This window comes from Cnephaeus nilssonii (genome assembly GCF_951640355.1).
Source record: "Cnephaeus nilssonii genome assembly, chromosome: 5".
NCBI classification, from domain to species: Eukaryota; Metazoa; Chordata; class Mammalia; order Chiroptera; family Vespertilionidae; genus Cnephaeus; species Cnephaeus nilssonii.
In genome coordinates, this window is record NC_137076.1 from 22923737 (window position 1) to 22936578 (window position 12842).

Here is a 12842-nt window from a genome sequence, read left to right on the forward strand (position 1 = left end):
AGGGCCATTTGGGGCCTTCTGGCTGCCGGCCAGGGCTTTCCTTTGTTCCGTGCCACCCCTTGGTGGTCAGCATACGTCATAGCGAGTGATCAAACTCCCGGTCTCCTGGTCGAACTCCTGAGGGGACACTTTGCATATTAGCCTTTTATATATATAGATAATGGGAGTGTTTCTAGGACAAAGCTGGATAGAGTAAATGAAATCTAAAGAAGATGAAGACAGTTCAGCCAGAAAATTAGGAAGAATTCCAGGGATGTTGAGATCTAGGAACCAGGAACAAAAGAGAAGTTTCATGATGGAGGCAGTAACTACAACACCCAATAGTACTAAGAGGACCAAAAAATATTTATTTCATCCAGTGATATGAAGGTCATTGGAGGCTTAAGAGAGAGCTGTTTGGTGCAATGATGGAGGCACATACCAGTTTTGAGTGTTTGAGGAAGAAGAGGGAGGGATCAAATGTATAACATTAATAATTTTTAATAAGACAGAGATTTAGCATGTTGCAATGAAGGTGGATGCAATGATGCTGTTGAGAAGGTGAGACTGTGCAAGGTTCAGAGTTATGTAAAGTTATGGAACAGTCAAGAGTGTTGGGAACCAAAATGCAATAGAAGGACTAGCCTTAAAAAAGTCAGAAGCACATTTTTGTCTGTGGCAATAAGATGGAATGAGGAGAGAATGAACCAGATGTCCAATGCCTTGTGTTTTTGAGAGCACAAAGTTGACCTTGTTTCATCCTGCTTACTTGATTTGCTATGGAAGAAACTGGTAGAAACATCTGCCGGAAAGGAAAGAATTAGAAGAATGAGATTCTTGATGAATGGGGAATTTGGAAGGATTAGTTGTAGAGGGTTGGACAAACAAGTGGATGATAAATATGCATAAGGCTTGGCAGGCAGCATGGTGGGTCCATGGAAGTTGGGAGAAAAAGTGAATTGTCTGAAAACCTCGCACAATCCATATAGAACCTATGAGTCCCATTTTCTTTACCTACCAAATGGGAACATAATAATACTTATCTTCAAGAGCTGATGTGAAGAACATGTGAACAAAAATCACGAGACAAAACTTTATAAACCAGAATATACATATGTTCATTGCTATTGCTGGGATCCCTCCTCAGCCTTTTGTGAATCTCCTTCCTGGCTTTGCATTATTTGTATGTGTTGAAAATTCCAGGAACAATTGTAGATTCTTAAGGAAAGTCTCAAATCGAACCTAACACTTATTTTGACCAGCTTTTATAACTATATATGCCACGTATTTATTGTTCTTTATATAGAGGGTAGCATGGAATGAATTGGGATAAAGGATGGTGCTGTGACGGTGCAGTTTGAGCATCACAGCTTCAGATCATTAGTTCCTGCTTGTTGAGCTGATCAACCATAGCTTCTCTCTCTGCTTATGAGGAAATGTTTTGTGTCTTTTCACTAAGTAAAATAAAAAACCACATGCACCATGTCTCACAAAGTGAGTGCTTTACACACATGAGAAGAGAATCATGGGCAAAGGTCAAGGTGAGTACATCAACACAGTGAGTGGAAGTACAGGAAGACCTCCATTGTTGACATGGAAATGCCTTGGGGTGGGTCCACAAGTAGACTCAGTGGGAGCCATCATAGGGCATCACCGGCTATATGTCAGGTTGTCCAGTGTGATGGGCATGAGCTACTCAAGTGGATCCGCTAGTGAAGTGCTCTGGGAGCAATATGTGATCTTACCACATTGTGTTTGGAGACTTCAGACATAGCCCTGCTGGAGAGTGTGTACTTCTCAAAGTCGGCTTTAGTTTCCTTGACCACTTTCAACCATATCCTGTATTGCTCCTGGACCTACAGAAGCAAAGCATGCTCTGAGTCAGCTCACTGAGAGGACAGAGTGGAAAATCCTGGGTGGAAGCCAGACAATAGTACCTGATGGCTGAGGAGACAGTACACCAGGAAGATGAAGACGCCCTGCAGGCTGTTGATGATGGTGAAGAGATAGGCCATGGCATGAGCAGCTGGACCCACCTGCAGGATTCCCAGACACCACGTGCAGCCCAAGATGAAGAGCTGAGCCATCGCTTTAAATGTCAACATCCTGGTGGGAGGAAAAGAGAGGTCCGTGGTGCACCCAGAACAACAGAATTAAGGTTATCCTCATCTCTACCCCAAGGATGCATGACTGAGTTGTGATCACTTTTGATAACTACTCTCAATGATCCTCTGAACAGAAATGCTATCAGAGTTTATCATGTCATTTTGACTTCGACTGAACATCTCCCATCTCGAACAATTTGGTTCTCAACCAGGTTGTTCATGAAAAAAAAAATGTCTTGGTTAACTTCAGTTCTTGACCTAATAACCATTTCATGCTGATACATCATTATGACAAAAAGTGTCTCTCAGACCACAAACAAAGGAGAGAATATGCCAATAGGAGTCAGTTTACAGCTAAACCTTGCCTTGTTAACATCTCAAGAAATTGTGCTGTGAATATTTTTATTTATTTATTTATTTATTTATTTTTGTTGCTGGTGAAATGGATGATGAGCACACTTTTAAAACATGAAGAGGCCATCAAGAGTGCTGATGTTGGTATGGTTGTGACAGTGCTCATGAAACAGTGAAGGCAATTGAAGAGGTAGAAAAATTGTTATTGATTTGGTTAAATGAAAAGCAGTTAGCCAGTGACAGCATTTCAGAGGCAATGATACGTGAAAAAGTGATGATGCTGCATACTGACCTCTAGAAAGATACCCTTGAACGAGTGCTAAAAATGATTAGTTTAAGGCTAGCAGGGAGTGGTTCAATAAATTTAAGAAAACAAGTTTTGTTTATAGATCAAACAGTACATTAGACATGTACTGTGTACAGGAAAGGTTAAAATGGAACCATTTGGGGGTCTGGAACAAATTAATTCAGTTTACATTATTTCTAACAGGGAAAAACGATTTTGTTTTCCAACACACTGCTTCTCAAACAGCCTTTCAGAATGAATTAAGTTCAAGAACCGAGGTTCTGCTGTAGTGATAATTCATAATGTGGGCTTCAAAAAGATAATGATGTTTCATGAATGTCCCTAATTTCATTCAACTGTCATTACTGGAGATGTTCTGTGTACCTGATTCTCTGTGCTGAGTCTTGGGTATTAAAAATAACACAGATAATTTCTGTTTTCACAAACCTTATAGTCTCATGGAAAGATGAGAACAACATATTTATTATGTGTGAGGTACCTCTGCCCAGGTCCCATCCAACACTATTCCTATATTTTCACTCTTCATGAACTGAGTGTGAGCATGGTTTTCCTAGAATAGAGGCCATTCATTCTGTACTAGCCTTTCACAAGATGTGATACGTGGATAAAGAACCTGATTTTCTCTGGTGTAGGAGTGGAGACGGCAGAGGGAAGAGCATCTATGAAGGTGTGGGCATGAATGTGCATGCTGGGTTCTGGGAACAGTTATGTGATTTCCTAAGTGTTCTATAAAGATAAAAATGTGCTGAGACCTTCTTCATAGGACCATAGAAGTAATTCATGTTTAACAGACAAAGTCAATTTTCTCTGTGGCTGAGGTAATTTCATGCAGGAGTTATGGAGAAACAATGTTTTTGACTTGGGTTTCAGCAGCAAACAGGACCTGAGCTGGTTTCCAGAGAGGGTGGCTGCACCTCTCTCCTGACCCCTCAGAATCCCCCATGAAAGGACACCAGGAGCTTGGAACCATAGGGTATTGCTCCTGGACCATGCTTTGTATGGGGTGGTGTGCCCCTCTGATCCCTCTCACCTCGTGTTCTGGAGGGTGGACACATCCCTGTTGAGTGAGGAGAGCTTGGTTTTCAGAATCCAGATGGTCATCAGAAAGAAAGCCAAGTTAATCTGTGGAAACCCCACAAGGCATATTGAATATATTCCATATCTGTATTCCTTCCTCCTGGCTCATCCAATACCTAACTCAGCAAGTAAGACGCTTTCATATTTCATAGCAGTCATAGAAAAAGGGACCAAACATCCAGTAACTCAGGCTTATGCTTGTCCTGTAACTGGGGTGATCAACTTGTCCCAGTTTTTATGGCAATCTCCACATTTTAGCACTGAAAGTGATATGTCTCAGGAAATCCCTTTATCCTGGTTTTAAAACAGAAATTTTTCCTCCTGTATGCCTCCTCAGTCCTGGGCAAACTTTAAGGATTTCTCATCCTGCCTGTAACCCTCCTTATACACCTGCTCTTTGATGGACCCTCAGCTGGGCAGGAAGCATGCTCTCATGTCATCCTTTACTCACAGAGAAGATGGTGCAGACAGGGCCAAGGAAGGTCCATATAAATCCCTTTTGTGTGCTGAGCCAGCATCTAAAAGAGAGATGGAAAGAGACTGAAGAATCTATTTGCCTTTGTGGATAAAGACTTGGTAGACATATCCTTCACCACCCATAGTTTCTTCTTCCTCCTATTGCTAATATTGTTTCTTTTTGATAAGAACCTTTAAGGTAAGATCTATCCTCTTACTAAGTTTTAAGTATACAATACAATATTGTTAATTAGGCCACATACTCTAATAGATCTTCTTATCTTATTACTCTTTCATAACTGAAACTTTGTGTATGCCCTTGATGGTGATGCTGGTCCTGGTTGTATAGTTAAGTTCAAACTCATCAGGTTACAGACCTTAACTATGTATAGCATTGTATAAATCAATCATGCCATAATAATGTGGTTTTTAAAAAGATAAATTTATTTTAAAAATGTCTGTCAGGCATGCTGGCAGAAGAAAATATACATTTTTACATGAAAAGATAAATACCAATAAGTAAATTAAGTTACGGTTTATTGGAAAAATATTGTGTCTCCTCTGTATCAGGACCTCTGCTTGACCTGAAGACCCAACTGCAATTGAGATAGTCTGGTCTCAGTCCTCAGGGAGGTCACTAATTAGACAATAGAAACAATCAAGATGATGAGTTTTATGGTCAAGTGTGAGGAGCTACGAGAACACATAGCTAGACAGCTTGCCTCCTCTGTGGTATAGGAGGTTCAGGTAGTTGGGAAGGGTTCCCTGAGAGAACTGATTGTATTTATTCTGAGATATGAATGGATGAGCAGGTATATAGAAGGTGAAAAAATTGGGAACATGCAAGATGATAGTAAAAAAAGATGATGACAGTAACCTGATAACAGTACTAAGGTAGGGCTCATGTGTATTACATAATTTATTCCTCATGACAACATTGAGACTCAAGTGATCACAGGTTGGTATCTAATGCTTAAGGAAACATAGTAAATCAAGGCCACACTGATAGAAATGATAGAACTGCAAATGATCCCATGTGAGATACTTGTGTATGAGTTGGGAGGTGTGACTACCATGAAATTAGCTAGACCCCCACCCCCCCGCCAGAAGACTCAAAGCCAACCCTACTAAGACAATGCTGGTAAACCGCACCCTGTGGGTCAAATGGGGTCGCCCCCTGATTTTGTAAATGTGCTTTACAGGTACACAATTAGGCTCATTCTCTTGCATATCGCCTATGGCAGCTCTTGTGCTACAAGGACAGAGGTGAGTAGTGGCAACAGAGAGTACATGATCTGCAAAGTTGCAGCCCTTTACAGTTTGCTGACTTTTATGCAAGCTAGATAGGAAGGCCATCTGACCAGGGCTACTCCGATGGTGGTGAACATTAATTATATCAACACAGGAGTATGTGGTAAATGCCGGATTGTCTGTATTTGATCCCAGTTCTGCCAGCAACCATCTGTGTGATTTGGACCATGTCAGTAATCTCTGTACCTCAATTTCCTCACCTGTAAAACTCATATAATACCAGTTCTATCTAAGTGGGTTGTTGGGAGAATGACTTGAGCTGATACATGAAAAATACTGGGAATATAGATTGCATGTCCAAAGTGATTTCTAAATCTTAGCTCTGGTCATCACAATTTAATCATCTAAATAACACTCCCCCCCTTTTTTTAATTGAGAGAAGTAGGTTACACCAACCAATGCCATCCCTTCATTCCCATTTTGCTTCCTAGAATATTTAAAGCAGTCCCCTCAATTAGTGCAATGAGTATTATATTAATATACATTTACTGATATATAAGATAGGATTAAAAAGATAGGATTAAAATTATGTACAATAGTTTTTAATGTAACAGTCTTTAATCCTATATAATAAAAGGCTAATATGCAAATCAACCAAAAGGTGAAGCAACCAGTGCTATGACGCACACTGGTCACCAGGGGCAGACACTCAATGCAGGAGCTGCTCCCTGGTGGTCAGTGCGCTCCCACAGGGGGAGTGCCTCTCAGCCAGAAGCCCTGAGCTCGGCTCACAGCTGGTAAGTGCAGCAGCTATGGCAGGAGCCTCTCCCGCCTCCGTAGCAGAGCTAAGGATGTCTGACTGCTGGCTTAGGCTCGCACCCCCACTTCTCCCGAGGACATCCCCCAAGGGCTCCCAGACTGCGAGAGGGCACAGGCCAGGCTGAGGGATCCCAGCCATATGTATGTTGGGGGCGACCAGGTTGGCAGGCAGAGGTGGTTAGGGGTGATCAGGCAGGCAGGGGAGCAGTTAGGGCATTAGGCAGGCAGGCAGGTGAGTAGTTAGGAACCAGTGGTTCTGGATTGTGAGAGGGATCCCAGATTGAAGAGGGTGCAGGCGGGGCTGAGGGACCCCCCCACCGTGCACGAATTTTGTGCACCGTGCCCCTAGTATAATTATAATTAATATTTAAAATAATTAAATCTAAAAGAGAAAAATCAGCTTATTTATTTTAACCATGTATTAATTTATGATTGTTAATGTTTCATTATTATAAAAGTATAGGTAATGAATGTAATGCACAATTAATATTATATAAACATATAATTGTTAACATACTATATAATTAACATTTGAAACAATGAAATTTTAAATTCTTAAAAACAATCACTTCAAGGAATACAATCATGAAACCAGGAAGATGTCTTTGGGTGGTTATTACTGTTTTTTTATACCTATAATATTCTAGTGAAATTAAAGTGCTACATTGGTTCTCTGCTGACCATGGTCATGTGGAGAAGATGAGGACAGTGGGAACTTTAATTTACCGGGCAGGTGTTCCATAAAGGTGAGGCCTGGAAGCTGTGGAAATGACCACAATAACAGCTGGGACTCCGTAGCCCACAGGGAGCATGAACTTCTTTATGAACCTGCTCACGTTGGAGTAGTTGACCACCGTCAGGTTGCGAGCGGTAAGGAAGAGGTGCAGGCCCTCCAGCAGCATCCAGGTGAAGGAGGCCAGGTAGAGATAGTGTAAGGCACCCGCGATGATGGCGCACAGCACCTGGGGGAGCAGTGAGAGTCAGCAGGTGGGATTGTCAGGTGAAGTGTGGACCCATGACCTCTCCTATACTTTTTTTGGGGAACTCTGATGTATATGAAGGAAATTTCAAAAAAGGGGGTGTCTTCTAGTTGGGTCAGTCATTGTGAAATTGGCTACTCACCCCTCTAACATTCCTAAAACACAAGGTCATTATGTTAAGATGTTCAGTGCAGCATGGCGCCATGAACACATCCCACAGGGAGGACAGATGTCCTTTGGGACAGTGTCAGTACCTTGTTCTCAGTTCTGTCGATGGCCGTGAGGAAGAGCAGGTGGGCCAGGAAGAGGCAGAGTGAGAGATGCAGGTGGAGTGAGGTGCTGGTGTTCTGGATGGCTTTGCACAGCAGGAAGGTGAGGACCGCCAGGAGGAGGCACAGCAGAGAGAGGCTCAGCCCCAGGTAGGTGATCACAGCCAGGGCGGGATCCTCCTCCTGGAACCCAGCAGAGAGGAGATATCACTTATACTTTTCTGGGCTGGGTTAATGACTCTCCCACCATATTTAATTTTATTTTTCGATGTAACAAAATCAGGAATGCAGGAGCCACCTAAATTTGTGATGTTTGTGGGTAATCTTAGAGTTTTATGGGTCCTAAATGGATTAATTCAGACCCTGGAAGAATTGAGGGATAGAAGAGACCTTAAGATCAAGTCCTGGAACTCTAAGGGTTTATTTTAAAATATTTTTGCCCTAGTCAGTTTGGCTCAGTGGAAAGAGCGTTGGCCTGTGGATTGAAGGGTCCCAGGTTAGATTCTGGTCAAGGGCACGTACCTCAGTTGCAGGCTTGATCCCTACCCCTGGTTGGGTGTGCAAAGGCAGCCAGTCAATGTGTCTCACTCACATCAATGTTTCTTTATCTCTCTCTCACTCTCTCCCTTCCACTCTCTCTAAAAATGGAAAAATAGCTTCAGGTGAGAATTAACAACAACAAAAAAGAAAGAAAAATTTCCCAGCTGGTGTGGCTCAGTGGTTAAGTGTTGACCCATGAACCAGGAGATCACGGTTTGATTCCTGGTCAGGGCACATGTCCGGGTTGTGGGCATGATCCCCACTATAGGGAGGTGTACAGGAGGCAGGTGATTGATGATTCTCTCTCATCACTGATGTTTCTATCTTCCTTTCCTTTCCTCTCTGAAATCAATAAAAACAAAATATTTTTATTGAATTTTAGAGAGAGAGGAAGGGAGAGGGTGATAAAGAGAGAAACATTGATATGAGAGGAAACATCAATTGCCTCCTGCACAACCCCTATGGGATGGAGCCTGCATCCCAGGCATGTGCCCTGATCGGAAATCGAACCAGCAACCTTTTGGTGCACCAGACAACATCCAACCAACTGAGCCACATGGGCCAGGGATAGGGTTTATTTTTCTTTAGGCTTTTGAGCATGGCTAAGCTTACAGGTTGTCACGTGAGAAGAAGGAAGTGTGTGTAAACAATTGCAACATTATGTATTAGCAAATGATCAAAACAAAACCCCACTATAAGAGGTCTTGATGTGTAATTTCTGGAGCATTCACAAAATAAAATGCTGTGTGGCAATAAAAATAATGAGGTGTCTCTTTGTAGGCTGGAATAGAAAATTCTCCTAGATGCAATAAATAAAACACAATTTGCACAACAGTGAAAAAAACACACACTCCACCAGGTCTTTGAGAAGAGAAAAACCAAGGAACCAACACATGCATTATTTTTATACAGGGTGAGGCAAAAGTAGGTTTACAGTTGTGAGTATGCGAAAAACAGAGTTTATTCGTGTACTATTATCTGTTAATTATTGTATTATTTTCCATACAAACAACCGTAGGCCTACTTTTTCCCGACCCTATATGTATAAAATATCCAAAGAAAAATGCAGGAGAAACTAACAGCTTTGACCGGTTGAGGCCAGAGGAACTAAGTGTCTGGTTTCTCTCTCATTCTGTTTGAATTTGAAATGTAAATATTTTAAGTCTTCAATAAATGTAAAACAGTATGTAAATAAAACCATGAATATGTGTTACCTAGCGACGTGGCCGGAGGAAACATGGTCTTGGAGTGTTGTTCACACTTCTGGAGGCTTCTATGAGTTCTGGCCACTTGGCTATTATCCTTTTCATGTGGGTGCCACATTTATTTCAGTAAATGCCCCATTGCCTGAAGTTACCTGAGCCAGTTTCTGGTTTTGGTGGACCAGAGGCAGATCAACTGGACAGGAGAGGAGGCACACACAGCTACTGACTCAGCTGTACTCACTGGATCCCCTGGTACCTCTGAGCTTTGTCATCACCAAATCTTCCTTTCTGAAGTCCCTGATAGCCCCTGTCCTGAACACCCCCCCCCCCCCGCCCCGCCCCATGGTAGGCAGAATTCCAGTTTGGCAATCATAACCCCACCGGCATGTGTACATATAAATGCCTCCAGGATTTCAGCCAAATGCCATCTAGGTGCTCCTGGGAAGGCATTTTGCAGGTCCACAGTCAACTAACTTGAAGAGAGGGATTTATCTTGTGTGGGTCAGACCTAATCAAATGAGCCCTTAACTGATTCAAAGTTTGAGGGTGTTTTAATGTGAGGGCAATTCTGCTGGCTCCCAGTCAGCAATACTGATACCCTGTGAGCAGCCTTGGGAGGGGTACATGAGAAAGAATGCAGGGAGCCCCGACGAGCTGAGTGTGCTCCTCTACTGCCAGCTGGCAAGCAAGTGAGAAATCAGTCCTACAACTGCAAGGAACTGAATTCTGCCAGCAACCAGGGAGCTTGGAGAACTGCACAACTCAGATGAGATTACAGGCTTGGCTCACACAATCATTCTAGTCTTGTGAGACCCTGAGCTGACAGCCCAGGTCTGCCGTGCCAGATTGCTGACCTCAGGATTCTGCAGGTTAACGAATCCCTGTGTGTGTCTTTTTAAAGACACTACATTTGTGGGAATTTACTACATAGCAACAGACATTGAATTCAACCCCTTTTAGGGCTCTCACCTGCACATCATAGTGGGCCATGAGGACGGTAAAGCTGCTGAGGTGGCTGCATTGGCAGGTGGTGCTGGTGTCTCTGGTGCCCACCCTCCAGCAGCCTTTGGTGGACCAATGACCACTTCCATTCTGGCCAGACTCCCAGAAGACACAGAATACCTTTTGCCATGGCCTTGGGGTCACTGCCTGTAAGAACAGGGCAAAGTGTGAGCTGGTGTTTCTGGTGCTCAGAAATGCTGACCCAAATCCTGCTGGTGATGGGCTTTCCTGGGGAGAAGATGCACCCATGGGAGAGCCCCCAGAACCTCAAGTCTATTCCCAGCAATCAGGCTCATTTTATAGCTATAGCCCCATCCCACCAAGACTCACATGCTTGAAGATGAAGATGACTGGGGAGCTTAGGTTCTGGGTGTTATTATTGCTCACAAAGACGGAGATGACATCTGAGAGCAGGACGGGGGAAACTTCCTGCAACAGGCCCGTGTGTGTCTCATGCAGAACTGACTGCTCCTCAGCTTCTAGAACCAGGGGGGCTTCAGCCATCAACTTGCCCATCCCTGGTGTGGACAAAAGGCCCACCGTAGACGGACCTATAGGAAAAGACCATGGTTGACATCTTGAGGGGCTCACAGGACCCCTTCTTCAGGTAGACTCTTTTCTTGTGGACCCCACCATAGCCCACACTCTCCTTTAAACTTTAATTCTCCATTTATTCCACCCTTGGGTATCTTGTCCCACTGTGAAACCTCAGTGAACTTCTCCCCATCTCAGCCTTACCTGAATCATCAGATTCCTGTACTGCATCCCAGTCCAGCACCATCTTTGCCTGATTAGCACTCAAGGTGACCTGCCTGTCTCCTTGCTTCTTTATCTTCAGAGACAGTTCTATGAATTGTGGGAGTTACATTGTGGGGTTGTTAGATTAGTAATTGAACCTGCAATGGTTGCTATAATACCATGTTATATATAATTAATAGATTATATAAATGTATTATATATTTATATATTACGTAATATATATTATCTCTATATATAAAAGCCTAAGCTACTGGACAACCAGATGACTGAATGACTGGTTGACTGGTCACTATGACGCACACTGACCATCAGGGTACAGACGCTCAATGCAGGTCAGTGCGCTCCCACAATGGGAGTGGCAGCTCAGCTGACCTACAGGCGCCAGATGCAGGGTTCACCGCTGTGGCAGCATGAGCCTCTCCTGATTGCGACTGACTGGGCGCGAGCCCGCAGCAGGTGCAGTGGGGCTGGGATGAGTGGGAGCCGCAGGCAGGAGCAGCAGGCGGCCTTGGACTGCTGGTTTTGGACCAATCCCCGCAGGCCAGGCTGAGGGAGCCCACCGGTGCACGAATCCATATATATATGGAATCCATATATATATGTAGTTAGTAAACATGATAATAGTATAACACATAATATTTGGTGTATATAATAATGGCATATATATCATGTGGATTTACAAAGGATTATTATAAGGGAATATCATGAACAATTATTCAACAAGTTAGATAACCTGGATGAAATGAAGAAATTCCTAGAGACATACAAGCTACCCAAATGGAATTAATTAAGATATAAAAAATTGGAACATACCTATAACAGGTAAATAGATTGAACCATTAATTAAAAGCTTCCCAAAAAAAAGCCCATAACTGATGGCTTCATTGGTAAATTCTTACCAGCCATTTATGGAAAAATTAACACTAATTCTTTGTAAAACTCTCCATAAAATAGAAGAGGAAGGAAAATTATCTAAATAATTCTATGAGGCCACCACCATCCTGAAAACAAAATCCGATAAAGACATCACAAGAAAAAAAAACTGCAGACCAATATCTAACATACACTGAGTGGCCAGATTATTATGATCTCTGAACGCATAATAATCCTGCCACTCAGTGTATATCCTATATAATAAAAGGATAATATGCAAATTGTCCCCTCATCTTGGTGATTCCCTGAGACTGCGCCCCACCCAATTTACAACCCACTCAAGCTGTACACAGAGGCTTTTGCATATGAATGGACTGGCCCTTTGCAATCTAAACCTAACAAACTACAGCTGGGTCAGGGAACCCCAGAGCTTCCAAAAGAAGGCCTAAGGCTCCACAGCAGTTTGCATTGCTTCACAGCTGGGTCTCATCTGGGCACCTCCAAACCCCAAAGAAAGAGGAGAAATATGCAGATCTCTATGTAGTTCCTGCTGGGTGGCCTCAGGCACTGGCTGACTTTGCACCTTCTTGGAGATACAAGAGCCAGTGTACCCAGTGGTCAGAGTGAGACCATCCAGATTACAACTCTTCACATCCATAAGAGACACACTCAGGGTGCAGACTCTGTGAGCGCCAAAGCCCCACTGAAGCAAGTCCTGCCCCATAAGGGTATCTCCAGCACAGCAGTTCTCCCATTGTTGACACAACTGGTCCTCACAGCCAATTGGCCAGTGATACCAACAGCAATCAAGGCTTAACTACAAGACTGTGCACACAGCCCACAAAGGGGTGCACCAAGAGTGTCCA

General features: G+C 43.2%; 1 protein-coding gene across 1 annotated transcript in view; it reads right to left on the reverse strand.

Moving 5' to 3' along the window:
- Positions 1-1688: 1688 nt before the first annotated feature.
- Positions 1689-12842, reverse strand: part of LOC307100528 (adhesion G protein-coupled receptor E2-like) — a gene marked incomplete at both ends in the record, with an annotated part of 59804 nt that continues 48650 nt past the window's right edge. Inside the window, 9 exons of the mRNA XM_079772993.1 lie at positions 1689-1835; positions 1917-2085; positions 3776-3867; positions 4274-4340; positions 7075-7310; positions 7583-7780; positions 10312-10491; positions 10675-10895; positions 11083-11190. Of these exons, the coding sequence (XP_079629119.1) occupies positions 1689-1835; positions 1917-2085; positions 3776-3867; positions 4274-4340; positions 7075-7310; positions 7583-7780; positions 10312-10491; positions 10675-10895; positions 11083-11190 (1418 nt within the window). The remainder of the gene's footprint in view (positions 1836-1916; positions 2086-3775; positions 3868-4273; positions 4341-7074; positions 7311-7582; positions 7781-10311; positions 10492-10674; positions 10896-11082; positions 11191-12842) is intronic.